This window comes from Alosa sapidissima, chromosome 4, assembly GCF_018492685.1.
Source record: "Alosa sapidissima isolate fAloSap1 chromosome 4, fAloSap1.pri, whole genome shotgun sequence".
Lineage (NCBI taxonomy): Eukaryota > Metazoa > Chordata > Actinopteri > Clupeiformes > Clupeidae > Alosa > Alosa sapidissima.
Genome location: NC_055960.1, coordinates 16873265 through 16889120, shown reverse-complemented (window position 1 = coordinate 16889120; position 15856 = coordinate 16873265). Strand labels below are relative to the sequence as shown.

At 41.4% G+C, this 15856-nt stretch overlaps 1 protein-coding gene across 1 annotated transcript in view; it reads right to left on the bottom strand.

Moving 5' to 3' along the window:
* lactbl1b (lactamase, beta-like 1b) overlaps window positions 1-10959 on the bottom strand; it is a 40122-nt gene extending 29163 nt beyond the window's left edge. The window contains exons 1-2 of the mRNA XM_042090639.1: window positions 10906-10959; window positions 1588-1661 (exon numbers count right to left, since the gene is read on the bottom strand). Coding sequence (XP_041946573.1) covers window positions 1588-1656 — 69 coding nt within the window. The 5' untranslated portion in view covers window positions 1657-1661; window positions 10906-10959. The remainder of the gene's footprint in view (window positions 1-1587; window positions 1662-10905) is intronic.
* Between the last annotated feature and the right edge of the window lie 4897 nt (window positions 10960-15856).

Genomic DNA, 15856 nt, shown 5'->3' with positions numbered 1-15856 from the left:
CTCTGCTTGTAATGTGTGGAGAGGAGAAGATGGCCAGAGCAATGGCGTGTTGACAGTTTGGATGTACGATTGTTTGTCTCCGCTGTGGCCAGTGTCCACAGGAAGCAGGGTAGACACATTGCACAAAACACTCACTCACCATCAGATGTGCCCATCAAAACGATCAAAGACTGATAGTACCAGCACATCTATCACCTACCAGTTCAGATTCTCAGATTTAGAAATATCCTCTCCCACAGCCCAAGTGCACAGTATATAATTCAAAGAGGCCTATAACGTTATATAACAACATAGGCTACTATGATGTAGTAATATATGTAATATCCATATTATCCATATTATGGATGCCACAAATGTATCTAATGAACCTGATTTGGACATCTCCTAGTCTATATCCTCAAGCCACTCACTCATCCACTTCTATTTCTGTAACACAGAGAGGTCACCATGGCGCTAATCTTGCTCAGTGAGCTTGTAGATCACTGGTCAGTCACAGACAATGCTCTCATCAGCGTTTAAAAAAAAGCCACGCAGGTATAGGAGCTTATATCGTCTGGTCACTAATTGGGCCACTGATGTGATGTGTGTGTGGTCAGGGCGTTGTCGGCACACAGGGATTAGTGTCGACTCTGGCAGCAGTGGGGATGTCAGTACCACCACTACAGCACTGTAATGCTCATATGTGAGACGATCAGTGTGTCAAGGCACCGGGGCCTTACTGTGTTTAACACTCAAGACGTTCCCATGATGCATTGAACCACTACATCGCACACAAAACGAAAACAATTGGTGACATACATGGTGATGTGTACTTGAAATAATCATAAAAAAATAGAAAAAATAGGATGGATGGCAAAGCTACAAACAAAGGATCATACGTATGTGAGTGCTTTGGATATCCAGATAAAATGAATGTATTGTGTTATTGTTTTTGTTGTAAATAATCTATTGTGAGAAATTCATATTGACATGATAAATTGCTGGGTGGGATAAACAGAATCATGCCTTGGTTCATGTAACCGGCGATTTTTTTTTCAAATGCAGACTTAAACCAGTGTAATAACATTTTGATAAGGTCGATTCAATCTCTGTCAACACAGCTAGCTTATTAAACCCACAGGGAACCAGGGCCATAATGCATGCTGATGTATATAGCAAAGTCATGATAGAGGATCAAGAGCTAAACTGTGAAACTAAGCAGAAGTTGATCCATGTTGTGTAATCATGGGAACAGACAGTGGTTGAGGACTCATCCATCCACTCAAGCACTACCATGCACACGACAAACTGCCTGTTGCTCCCAACTAGAATTTGACCATGGTTAATGGGAATGGAAATGTATGACATACCTCTGGATAAAGGTGTCAGGCTAAATAAATAAATAAATAAATAAATAAATAAATAAATGTCATGAATGTACACAACAGACACTACATACATATGTTCTCATCTTTGATGGTTACTAGGCCACTGTAATAGAAAATGTGCTATGTAAATAAATTGACTTACCTCTCTCTCTCTCTCTCTCTCACACACACACACACACACACACAGGATATCTATGAAGGACATTTAGCACAGTGTTACCTGAGGCTGTGGCTGTACTCCATCCATAGAGGCTTCTCGTAAAACCTTACTCCCTGGCTTCCCCATCATGGGTCCTAAGGGGAAAGCACAGCTTCATGAATCACTGCATGCTCTCTCTCAGACAGCAGCAGCTACATGCATGGCCTGGTACGACACATTCATCATATCCAAACAATGATCATTCCATTAGGCTATCCATCATGACTTGCATTACTGTGTTATAAACAAGTCACAACAAGGTTATTTAGGGCTTTACGGCAAGGTCATGTAGGGCTTATTATCAGTGGCGGACATTACTTGAGTACATTTATTCAATTACTGTACTTAAGTCACTTTTTCATGTATCTGTACTTTACTTGAGCATTTCAATTTTGTTAAACTTTTTACTTTTACTCCAGTACATTTCTAAGCCAAATATCTTACTTTTTACTCCATTTTGTTACAGCTGAAGTACCGCTGAAGTTCCTTTTGCATAAAAGACTGTCCAAATACATTACTGTATATACATGTAAGTACTGTGTACTTACATGTATATTTTCTATTAAGCGAGCTAGGCTTTAAATAATGGTGTGGCCTAACCTATGTTATTGTTATATCCACTATTTACTGTACCTTGTTGACTCCTTTTCACAATATTGATGTTACCATAACTAGCCTCATGATGCCATCGGGCAAATGATGACAGACAAGTAAGGGATAATGTATAGAACGCCGGTCATTACTGGGAAAATAAGTCCCAACAGGGCGAACCGGACCCCGACGCGGCAATTTGGGTTTCCCGGTTCAGAAAAAATGTACCCGCGATAGTTATGTTGCATAGCGTCCCTTGGGTCTTTGTGATTTTTCGTTTCGGCATTAAACGATAGAGTGATATACTCTTTGCCATTTTCGTCCCGTTTGATGGTAAACGAATCCCTGGTCAGATCCCGGTTACCCTCCCTGCCTCTTCGTGCACGGTGCAACTGGACGTCAAACCATACCTTTCGGACTAAGCCAATGTCTGTGGTCGTAGAGAGGGCCTCTGATTCCCTGATTCGCTTTAGATCAGCGCTTGAGATGGGAGGATGGTGCTGGCCGATGTCTTTGCCACTCTTGCGAATATCTTTAATTACAGACTTAGGCCTAGTCCAGACGTACCAAACCAATCTTTTTTTCCTCCGTCTTCCCTGGAACCGTATCAAGAATATTTGCGTCCAAACGGATCCATCTCAACACGACTCAACACGTTACTTCATACCCCAGGCCTATAGGTGGCACTGTTTCTTTACAGAAATTGACCAAAACTTGCGCTTTACAAACAGACAGAATAGGCTACGACGAAATGGCTAGTGCAAGGAAACCAGAATTGTTTGTGTGGACTGATGGTGAACTGTCAACTGTAGTCAACTGTAAAACTAATAAACGTTATTTTACGGTTTGTGAAGGGTGCAGTCCCGTCCTTTATTTGGCTAACGCAGGTAGGCCTACTAATCACCTTTACTTTCTTTGGTTGTAGGATAGTCCGTGATTCACATTAGTTTTGGCTATCACCTCAATTAGGCTACTAAGCGCAAGGCTTACCCAAGTTCTAGGCTATTCTGTCGCCACATTTATAATATTGCTATAAAACCTGCATCAAATCGTGCATTCGCATTCAGTGGGCTACCATCGGCTTAACGTGAGTTCTAAGCGTCTTATATCTGATTTCACTCGACTGTGAATGCATGTATATATGTTGTAAGACATGTAAAATAAATGAATGACACTGGCATTACGCACAAATTAATGTAGCCTAAACTTACACCGCACTTTCCTAATAACTTAAGTTCTCTCGCGTCACTGACAGTAGCTAGAATGCATAAAAAAACACCGGGAAAAACAGTGTTCAGTCCACCAAGTCATAAGCTATCGGCGCTGCGCAGCACCAGTTGTGATATTTATCTTACGGAGTGTAATCGTAGGCAATGTCATGTATGAAAACTAGTATTGTTAGGCAATACTATAAGTGCAAGTCTAGGGCAGCTGAGGTGTGGCGATGACATCATCGATACGCGAGCAGGATGTGCGGTTTCGCTGTCTAAACGAATTCAAACGGGCTACGGTTTCAGATCTTTCCACTCTGGGACCAGGTTTCAGAAAAGTGCGGTTTCGGGCAGTGCGTTTACAGAATTCGTTTGGACGCTCGGCCAAGACGAAGCAAAACCTCTGCGTTTAACCTAAAAAGCGTCTCCGTGTGGACAGGCCCTTAAAAACATTGTTGCTGGACTTCAATTCTGGGTTCTGATGTATGTTGAATTTAGCATAAAAGCGATTTATTCCACTAAGGAGAGAATTGACAGCAGTAATTATATGTTTGCAGCAGTAATTCTGTCATGAGCCCTCTCACTCCACCGGGTTACCACCTTAATTGGTTTCCATTATCTTCCACTCTGCTCACCACTCTCTCTACTCAGCCTAACTAGCTCCACCTGTCCCTGCTCTGCTCTGCTCTAATTACTCTGCCAGCTGCGCTGCATTACCCACTAACCTCTCCCAGTATTTAAAGCCCTGTCTTTCAGCTCTCCTTTGTCAGATCGTCTGCAAAGCTCACACCCGGAACCTGTTTGCTCTGGCTCACTCTTGTTTTGTGACCCCGGACCTGCCTGAATCTTGGATACTCTTCTGCCCCAGAAAACCAGACCTGCTTTCTGCCGTAACGACTCCTGACTACTCTTCGATCCCGGTAACTCTGACCAGCCTTCTGCCTTGCTACTACGAATTTGGATTTCCCTTGAACTGTACTTCTGCCTTGTTTCATCCGCCCTGTTGTGTCTGTGTTCCCCCCCCAGGACTTCCGGACCACCCACCACCGGCGTCATAGGACGCATCGCTGCCACTGGGGGGGACACAGACACAGCACATTGGACGGAATCCCTGTTATTCCCAGTAACCCCTGGAGCCTTCACTCACTCCCTACTTCCCTTTTCCCTTAAGTTTAATAAACTTTCTGGTGTGACGCAATTGTGGTCCTCTGGTCGTCTGTCTGAACCGTGACAAATTCATGAATATATCTTACCGCTAGAACTTTGGGAAATCCCATTCAAGTCAATGGAGCATTCTACTAGCATTGTGAAGAGCCGTGTAATAATGATATATACAGTAGATATACAATGATAGACAATGAAAGACAATCTATTCTGACACTATCAAACACAAAAAGGAACCGTCTTGATTTGGTCCGAATGTGTAAAGCATTCAACAAAGCAAAAAGTGGTTACTTTGAAGTATCTAAGATATCACATTAGATTGTTTTTAGTTATTTCAACATACAACAATTCTTAGTTGATTTTGAAGAAAGGCTCAATGAATGCCTATGTCTGTACCGAATCATTTCGACAATAGTAAATGCAACTGTCAATGCATTAGTCATAATACATTTCAGGACTTTTACTTTTGATACTTAAGTACATTTGAAGGCAAGTACTTTTGTACTTCAAGTGGAAATGTAAAGGAGGATATCTACTTTTACTGGAGTAACATTTAAAGTGTAACTCCAGCACAATTAATAGATTAACCAAACGTGACCGTACAACGGATCCTTGTGATACTGGGTTGGAGGAGCTGGTACAGGGACAGTTCACAGTTGGTAAGTGTTCTTAACAGTCTTCTGTATAATAAACTCTGAGTTTGCTAACTATGTTATTGGCGCTTCGTTTTATGTGTAGGAACCCTGAGCAAGCTACTGACGAGGTCTGGTGCTGTTTTGAACAATATTACTGGTTAAAAATGCCATTTGGGAAGCGTTTGGCTCACCGCCCTTAGCTAATCCACAATATTTATGCACAGTAAGATCCCAGTGTCTATTCTGCTCCCAGGTCTGATGGTGACTTTGCTCCGCACTGCCACCCACCCAGCTCATTTACAACTTGTCAGGATTAACTTATAAGTCTCACTCTGGGAAAGCTTGCACATTTTTTTTCCATCTCTCTGCAATTTTTGAAACTTTATTTACCCCAGGGGTAGTTGACAGCATATCTGTTCGTTGTCAGGTACAGCCTGCCCCACTCTCTCTCTCTCTCTCTCTCACACACACACACACACACACACAGCCTGGTGAAGGCTCTGGTAACTGAACATAAAAAAATCGACATTTTGAATCCTTTTCTTCAGATTGTTTACAGAGTAGGAAACAACACAAAGAAAATCAACAAATACATTGATTATTTGTATAATTTCCAGAATACACCTCACCCTATTACATGAGCTTCCAAACTTTCCAAAATGTTCTTAAAAATTATAAAATTGCTATTGATTGCCATGTAAGATATGGTATTCAATTTACTTTCAGGCATAATATCAATAAGAAATCAATACTTTACCCCATATCCATCAATGGACATTCAATTTCAACAATCATTTAGAGAGCAATATCTTCTTATTGAATTTCCTCTGTTGTCCATTCTCTTGTCACCACGTGACCAGTAGCAGCAGAGGCCATGGCTCATTGCAGTACAATTGAAACAGACTGTCTATCATTGGGTCACTGTTTATTCAAGGTCTGGGCCAATGTTATCTGAAACCCCTAGTTGCTGCCGACGCCGGTTGCTGTGACGGCTTATCGAAAGGTTAAGGGTCGGTGTGTGTGTGTGTGTGTTGGGGGGGTGGGTGGGGGGGGGTTAAATGTTTGCTCAATCTGTCATGCGAGGAAACTGAATCATTGGCATTTACACACTGCATCACCACCATGGGTCTCTCTGTAAGGCATCTATTGTAGCCACTACATACACAATTATACACATCACAAAAAACAAGCTTCACATCTGTTTGCTTTTGGCTGCACCCATGAAAGAGGCATCAATAATGGAAACTTCAATCAACTGGAAACACTGTGCTGTTTAATGCTGATTGAAATGGAGCCACTGCTGTGTGCTGTGCTGTGGTGGTGCCTGCACCATGAGGACAGAGTAATAATCTCCACACAAGATGCTGATAACTGGATGAAGTGCAAGGTAATGCACTTACTACACAAACAGACAGTTTGTATAGCATTTCTTTACCAGGTAAAAAATACTTTATTTGCATAGACCCACTCTATAGTAGCCTAGCATGATTTTTTTAGCCTAGTTAATGGCTTAAAGAAGCAATTTATTTTGATGACTACGCTGTGTTCTATTCAGTTGTTAAAGTGTAACTCCGGAGTAAAAACAACCTAGGGTCTATTTACTAGTTAAGAACTTCAAACTTTTGATTGAGAGCAAAATTGCCGTAGACCTACCTTAATTGGTGGCGTTAATTGGTTTGAGCATGACGGTTTATTTGCATTATCACTGAATCGGCTTACAGTGATGCATGGTCGAACACACCCACTTATTTAACGATTCTGGATCAGGAAGCCATGGAATTTTCTCCCTACAGATACAGGTCTTGTTATAACCTCTTTGTACACTTTCACAGTTCACAATACTTAAGTTAGTGTAATTATATTTTGAGCATTGTTAGTGGTATAAAATAGCAACGTTGCACCTTGCCTGGTTAGCATCACTGTAAGCCCATTCAGTAGGACGATCAGGGGGGAGGGAGGTTTGTGTGAAAGAAGCCAAATACCAAATACAAAAAAGCTGCAAGCAGCAATGAGGGGGCCAAGTAGTCAGTTTAGCAGGCAAGATTTGCCATGTAATTCAGTGCGGTTGCATCAGATATATAGCATTAAGCCAGTCACAGCAAGTTCCATGCCAAACAACCCAAGATTGGCTGAGTTACAAGGTAATTTCCTGTTTGGCGGCTTCGCCACCAAATTCGATTGGTTGTTATGGGCGAATGCTTTTGTCAATCGTTCCAGAAAATTAAGCACTGATAAGGCATGGTCTGAAGATGGTCTGTGCCAATTTTGGTGAAAATCAGATGAAATTTGTGACTTTTTACTGTTTTTGATTTACATTACATTACATTACATTACATTTGGCTGACGCTTTTTTAACCAAAGCGACTAACAACATGGTAAACAGTAAGTTTTAGAACAATTCTCACAATTTTAGGACAGTTTTAGAAAAAACACATTAGAGTACAGTAAGAATAAGTGCGTCGGTGAGTGCTGTATTTTAACAGTTACTTGTCAGTTTAACGGCTGGTGAGTGCTAGGATCAGTAAGACTTGTTGTAAGTGTTGCTATGAGAGTAGATGTTCTCTAAAGAGCTGGGTCTTCAGGAGTTTTTTGAAAGTGGAAAAGGATGTCCCTGCCCTTGTAGGAACTGGCAGTGTGTTCCACCAACGAGGAACAACAGATGAGAAAAGTTTGGATTGGCTTGAGCGTACCGGTGGTAGAGCTAGACGTCGTTCGTCAGAGGAGCGCAGCGGTCTGGAGGTAGTGTAAGTCTGTATGAGGGCATTCAAGTAGGTGGGAGCAGAACCGGAGACTACTTTGTAGGCAAGCGTTAGAGACTTGAATTTGATGCGGGCCGCCATAGGTAGCCAGTGTAGCTGGATGAGCAGCGGGGTAACATGTGCCCTTTTGGGTTGGTTGTAGACCAGGCGCGCCGCCGCGTTCTGGATCATCTGAAGTGGTTTCACTGCGCAGGCTGGGAGACTGTCAGGAGGGCATTACAGTAGTCGAGTCGTGAGATGACTATTGCCTGAACCAGAAGTTGGGTAGCATCTTGAGTCAAGTAAGTCCTGATTTTCCGTATGTTGTAGAGTGCGAAACGACATGACCGGGCGACTGAGGCAACATGATCTGAGAAGTTTAGTTGGTTGTCGAGAACAACTCCTAGATATTTAATCAAATATGGCGGCGGAATCAATTACGATGACATCACAAGTTGCTTGGGTCGGCCTAAGGAACTCCAACAGTATTACCAGACACCACTAGTGCATTTTAATTCTAAGCACAACAGCAGCTACAGGCCAAAAAGCATATTTCTTAATTACAGCGCCCCCTAGAGGGCAAAGGTCACCAACATTTGTGATGGGGTCCGTAGTCTACATACTTCGTTTGGTTATGATACATGAAAGGGTTGCTGAGATATTGAGCTCACTTCCTGTTTGGCGGCTTTGCCACAAATTTCGATTGGCTGTTACGGGTGAACGGTTATATTTCCGAAGACAAAAAGTAATGCATTAATGAAGCATGGTCTGTAGATGATGTGTATTAAGTTTGGTGTCAATCGGACAAAATTTGTGACCTGTGAAAACCTTTAAGTGTTTTTGATGAAATCCAAAATGGCGGAAAATCCATCATGGTGGAAAGTGACGTCATAGGGTGCGTTGAACTCGGCTTGGTCCAAGGATTCCAACAATACCTCATTTTTGACATAAATCATTGGACTGTCCCCAATCAGTGTGCCAAATTTTACAACTTTTGACAAGACGGTTCTATGGGCTGCCATAGACTCCAATGGCGGAGGAAAGGTGTTGAATAATAATAGTAATAGTAAGAAATCATAGAAACACAATGTGTGCCTTCGCAGCTTCGCTGCTTGGCCCCCAAATACTGTTTAGTAGCATAAGCCCCGCTCACATTGGGTAGCCTAGGCGCTTTCGCTTCTCTTCTGATTGGCTATTTGATATTGACTATCAAAATTAGCATTGCCCTGGCATTCTGCTTCTGCTTGGAAAAGCAAGGCTTTATAAACCGCTCATAGAAGTATCTGGTGGCTCTGAACTTTTTTTTCTTCTGTAAAGTAAACTCCACAAGGTAGCATGTTCAGCGAGGTCTAAAGTCAACCTATGATAAAACACTGCTGTCTTGCAGCCCACGCTAAGACCTTGACAGGTCAACCAAGGTAGTTACAGAGCCTGCAGGAGCAAATGAAAATATAATGAGGTGCAGAATCTTTCTTTGTGCGTCATCTAAATGCACACGTAAGGCTCATACATTCACCGACATGCACATTCTTTACTAGAAATAACAACAGAAGACTGCCCTTGAGTAATGCAAACACTTCTTTTCGTAGGCTATGAATGGAGGTGTTTGTGAGCCTTGCACTCACTCCACCGCATCATCATTCATATTTCTTACCACTGTGTTCCATTAAAACAGAGTATGAGTCACATGGACCACAGTTACTGCTCACATTCTCACAATTCTAGCTTTTGATGCTGTACCATCATTTGAGTGGCAAGGACGGGAATAAGTGCTAATGGAAGCAAAACAGGATTTTGAGAATAAAATCAAATGGACAAACTAAATAATGGTATCAGCCAAGACAAAAATGTGAATATGAAAATACTGTATAGGCCTAGTTCTGATGCGACAGTCAATTATCAGTTGCACAATGCCCCCCCCCCCCCCCCCCCACCCCCTGCGGCCAGTAATTTGACTGCGTTGGAGTTGTAATTTGTTTTTATCAATGCCCCTCTACTCACTTTTAATAATGTCTCTCTTCTCTCTTAATCCTGGAAACACATGGACATGTCTCATCATTCCTGCTCAATAATGGCTGCCCTGGAGAATGCTGTTCTAGTGTTAACAACTCCAGCGGTAAGTACAGACAAAGAAATCCCAGTTGGGTTAGAAACTTTGGCTATGTGTATACGTCAAAAACAGAGTGACCTATATCATGCCACCTCTGGCACTAGCCTTGCCTGTTTGTCATACACACAGTAAGCACATGGATCACCCATGTGATGATTACTCTTGTGAACAAGTTCACCTTGCATTGGCCATCTTAAAGAAGATAAGCCGCACATTCTCAACATGTTATGTGCATCTGTTCTGATATAACCATTCAGTGTGTCCCGTGACATTAGTATTGTGCTAAAGCACTCACCAAAACGCCTAGTTTTATACAGAACTGTACTGTAGTGCGATGCAATGGTTCTCTCTCTAGCATCAAAGTGTAACAGTTGAAAGTAAAAAGTTTTCAGTGAGGGATGACCCATCATTTTGAGACACACTTTGACATTTTTGCTGCCAACATGATAATGGCCCATCTCTCCTACTGATCCTTAAAAAGGAATGTTTTTTTTGCATTATCTCTGGAATTACTGAGCAGAATTGGCAAATGCAGCACAGGGTAGCACAGTCATCAGTTTGGACTCTCGGGTAAAGCCAAAATCCCTCACGCATTAAATGAAAGGCAACACGCAAACCTGACTTTAGTGCGCACACAATGCTGTAAAACCTATGAATTGTTGAAATTAAAAAAATTAGTTTGCCATGTTGTATGTTTAGTAATTCAAAATCACACATGGGAAACCTAGCAGACCAAAAAGCAGGTACCACTGACAATGTCAAATAAATATCTTTCATAAGCCTGTTCATTCCATCTGTGAGTCTCACACGCATCCAATTCAGCATCATTCAGAAACACACGACTCCCAAGAGTGGTCAGCCACAAAAACTCACTGTGGGTGCAAACTTACCGGCCGAGCGGGACAGTACGAGTCCGAGGTGAGTTCTTCCTCCTCTTGGAGACGCTGGCGTCGAGGGGTCTGCCGATCCTCTCTCTCTGCACGCACACTCCGGCGCGCGGAGCCGACAGATGTTGTGATCATAGCTAGAGTTAATTCCGCCTTGTACCAGGCCCAGGATTCGGGATTATCCTCGGCGGCCATCATCTACATCTGCCAGCACACGGAAATGGACGCTCTTGCGAAAGGAAAAGATAGCAGTGTGTGTGTGCGTGTATGTGTTTGATGTGTATTTGTGTGTTTCAGAGAGTGAGAGAGAAAGAGAGTAAGAGAGAGGGATATTGACAGCTTGAATGTCCACGTGTGTGTCAATCTGTCCAGGCCAAAAGTTCAGGCAAGTTTTTTAGATAGATAAAAAAAATTGGGTGACCCTGAACTCAGGGCCAGATGTATGTACAATTGCGAACGTAGCGTTATCAGCGTCATGGACAAACCTCAGATTGCGAACGCTGTCAGACCCAAGTTTCCGTCATATTTATCAATCGTTCAATCCTTAGTGTAAACTGCGCCTTTCTCTGCCTTTCTCCGCCCATAAACGCAATTTACGAATGTCCACAACTGAATGGCAGCGCCTATACAAGTGCAGTTGAATGAACTTAACTGATGACAACATTAAAAAGAATCAGACGTTTAGCGATCATGGAATAATACCATACATGATAAGATGTCAACAAGCAGGGAGATAATGAAGAAGATCATTAGTGCTACTCAAACTACTTGTGCACGTAGGCTATGGAAGATTGCTCAAATCTAGCAAGTAGGAAAGTTTAAGTGAATGACGTGAAAGTGAAAGTAAGACATTCGAAAGGCCAACGAAAGTTAATGTTGCTTTTGATAGTACAAAGACTGACAAAAGTGCTCAAATAGCGATTCTGTTGTCTTTCTTTTTTTATATAATTTTATTTATTTAATTTCATCATACCAGTACATAATTATTTAACCCACTTCAGCATGCTCATATTTTACCAGTGCTCTTCTTATGTTACATATATATTAATTTCCTCGCACCAACATAATCATACATATACACAAATTTACATACAGACAATCACTTCAACCCACACAATACAGACAATCACTTACCCCCGACGCCCCCACATCTACATCCAGACACCCACACACACACTCATCTCCACACACACAGTTCCCCATCCATATCTGTCCCATCCCCTCCCTGTCCTTGTACTCATTCTTTTTATAAAGAATCATAAATGTCCTGCCATACATTACAAAATTGTTGTTTTTTATTTTTATTTTTTATTTTTTCTATATTTAAGTAATATTTCAGTAGTCCCTTCCATTCTTGCAGAGTTGGAGCCTGAGAGTCTTTCCAATATTTTAAGATTAGTTTTTTGAAAACCAAAGAAGAGAGTATAACCTGCCACCCTATCGGGTATCTCAGGTGGTCAGTTTTATGTAAAATACACTCCTGGGCTGTTAATTTAAAATCTATTTTACTTATATCAGCCATCCACTTTTGAATTTCCATCCAAATTTTATTTACCCTCTCACACTCCCAGAAGGCATGTATAATTGTATCCGTTTCAGTGCCACACTTTACACATAGAGCAGAGGACAAGGGATCAAATTTCTGAATTTTGTATTTTGTATAATATATTCTTGTCATAATCTTATATTGTATTAGACGTAGGTTTTCATTGATAGTCAGCGATTCTGTTGTCTTTCAAAGGTTCTCTTATTGACGCATTGAACCTCAATTTGGATTAACACCTGCTTTTACAAGGTGGAAGTATTTAGGCGCAGAATAGACGTGCGCTTTCAGGAGCAGTCTTTGTACATACCGCGGAATACATAATTAGGCACTCTTTACTCTTCCCCTCCCATCTTTTTACGCTAAACTCCCACTTTTCCCTGGATCCTCCCATGAATGCATATGCATGACATGAAAAACGCAATCTGCCACTTTCAGCTCCCGCGACAGGCAGTTTGCGCTTTTACATCATTGCGGCCTGTTTGTATATACCTCGCAATGATTTTACAAGCACGTTGCAAAACAAATATGCCTGAAGTGGGCGCAAAAGCATTAGTACATCTGGCCCTCAGCCTCTAAAGAGACTTTGTCTGTTGCATGTACAAAACACACAATCTGTGATGAGTTCAAAATAAAACTTTTTATTTACATTCATTTAAAAAAAAAAAAAACTATGAATCCACTTTCACAGTTTGTCACATTCAGAGGTTGTGGATGCATCCATGCAGGACATCAATTATCAAGACTACTGGGGAGGACACACAAACAACATCCTCCTTTGAATAGTGATAGAGGACTGCAACATGGCAAAATCCACTCCCTGCCACCCATTTGATATTTTTCTACATGTGCAGACTGTTACAGTACACTGAGACATGATCAACCATGGCTGAAACAAACAGCACAGCAGTCTAACCTTTGACATAATACACTCATCATATTCATTGTTTGACCTACATTAAGGTTCATTTTCATTTCCATCAGGACGAGAAAAATACAGACATCTGCCTGTCAAAAATAAATAAAATATTTAGTTCTGCCAGACCAGGCAGCATCTCAGAAATGTAAACATCAGCTGCCATGCAATATATTCTCCTGCCAATGATTAACATTAATGGGTCATCAAATGACAATATTTGAATTGGTGTACACAGTACAGTAGAGTTGCATTGGTCTTCGTTACACCTTATGTGTCTACGCTGTTGACTGAATTACTGATTGCACAAAGTGAAATTGAAAAGGCTGTCTTTTAATGAGATTAAAGCCATTATCTCACTCACATCTGCTGCCACACACCGATCAGCATATTATCATCAGTATCTTATCTAACAACCATTTAATTACATGCTTTGGTAACAGTTCAACGCATTACATGCCCTGCTTTGTCATGTCTGGAAAAACAATGCCAACCATGGCCTCTTGGGACAGAATTACAATAAGCCAATGGTCTAAATTACAATGGCAATGTTAAAAGAATGGGTCATATTGTGGGGCCTCTACAATGAAGGAGAGCAAAAGAGAGCCTGAGAAGGAGAGAGAGAGAGAGAGAGAGAGAGAGAGAGAGAGAGAGAGAGAGAACTTGGGATGGACAAGAGATAGTCAAGAAGAAGTGATGCGATACCAAGAGACACAGTGATTTGGCCACCCTGACTGTAATCCATCATAGTTGATCAACTCATTAAGAAGGGAATCATCATTTTTCTGTCTCCTTATTTATTTATTTATTATTTTTTTTTCTTTTTTTTTTTTCTTTAGTACTTTTGTGTGAATGATTACCGGGCCACTGAAAGACCGGGCTGCACGAAACTTGGTGGGCATGTAGCCCCACAAGGATGACACAGAACGCACGCATGCACACTCACGCGCTAGCCCATTATTAATACGCTATTCTAGAATTAATCGTTCAAAACATAAACGAAAATTTCAAGAGATTCCGCCCCGTAACTCTTTTTTTTTTTCATTGGTTTTACAGGGTTTTACAGGTTAGAATAATGTTGTTAAATAGGCCATTACTTCAATTCATCGTGTTTCCTTACTCTCTGACAACATGTGGTGATAATTTTTGGAATGGTTACAGTTTATTTTCCATTATTTCCTACATACTGGTCCTTTAAGCATTCCGCATGCCAGTCAGTCACTTACTGAGTTTCCTTATGCTGACCAGGGGCGCAGGAGGCACGGGGGACGTGGGGGATATGTCCCACGCAGTGCTGAAGAGACGGCCGTCGTCCCCCTCACTTTTGATAAGGAATAAATAATAACCTATAGGGTTTGCGCTAACTATGTAAAACTCCCCATTAACAGCATCACATCACTAACCACAGCCATCTACAGTACTGTAAGACTGCACAATCTCATATTCACTCTGTTGGATATCTGAAGCCAGTTTGTCTACTAACAACCATCATTAGATGCTTTTCGTTTGGAGCGGCATACTGGTAGGCCATCAAAAGCATAACATTTTCGGTTTGGTTTGGGATCTAATTTACTTTTGGACTGTTTGATTATATTGCTAAATGTTGGGACTGATGGGCACTGAACTCTGGGAGATATTTGATGGTTCACTGTTATGTTTCATGCAGTTGAAAAAGTGTCGGGATTTCCACCACTGTTTATTGCAAGACAAGGCAGCCATTCATTGAATAGGGGTTGTGCTGTAATAGAAACCTTTTTGCGTAGCCAAGTAGCCTAAATTGAGTTATTGTTTAATTATGCATGATTTAGTAGGCTACTTTTTATTAAATTCGTAGGCTGGAATGCCTTGAGTCACGCAACAATTGCGTTAAATGTAGGCTTCAGCCTCTGGCAATTAGCTCGAAAGGGGCGGCAAGACAATGAGCTTGAGAACGTGTGTTGGAGACCCATGGTAGGAAAACGACTTTAATAATCCAACCAACAATATAATAAAATATTAAGAAGAGGTGTTATTTCATTGACTTAAATCGAAGCAATGTCTTCTAGTGCTGGTGGACTGATGGCAATTGTTGGTATGGTATAGGCAAATATGGGAACCTGCCTTTATTTGTCCGGCTATAAATAGAATCAATCCCGGGCATAATTTGAGGATTTATGGTAGCCTATCTCCTGCTCAACAGGACATTAGCTGTTATGTTTATTGATAACAAACTCAACTAGCCTACGGATCAACTCGTTTTCACTAGCCTAACTATAAAATACAAGTATATAGGCCTACCCAAAGTTTTTGTTCTAAGACATTTATTTCAAACATCATTTCAAGACACAAATTGGATACTTACCTTGGTGCATAAATCCCAGAGAGTAGGCTACCACACCCCAGAGTGATGGGCCTTTCTTACGCGTTCAGTGTGGGGTAACAAGCTAAGAATTTAGCGGTGTCATAAAAGTAGAATTGCACATAGCAAGAAGCTGGTCTGAGGGCAGATCTGGCGT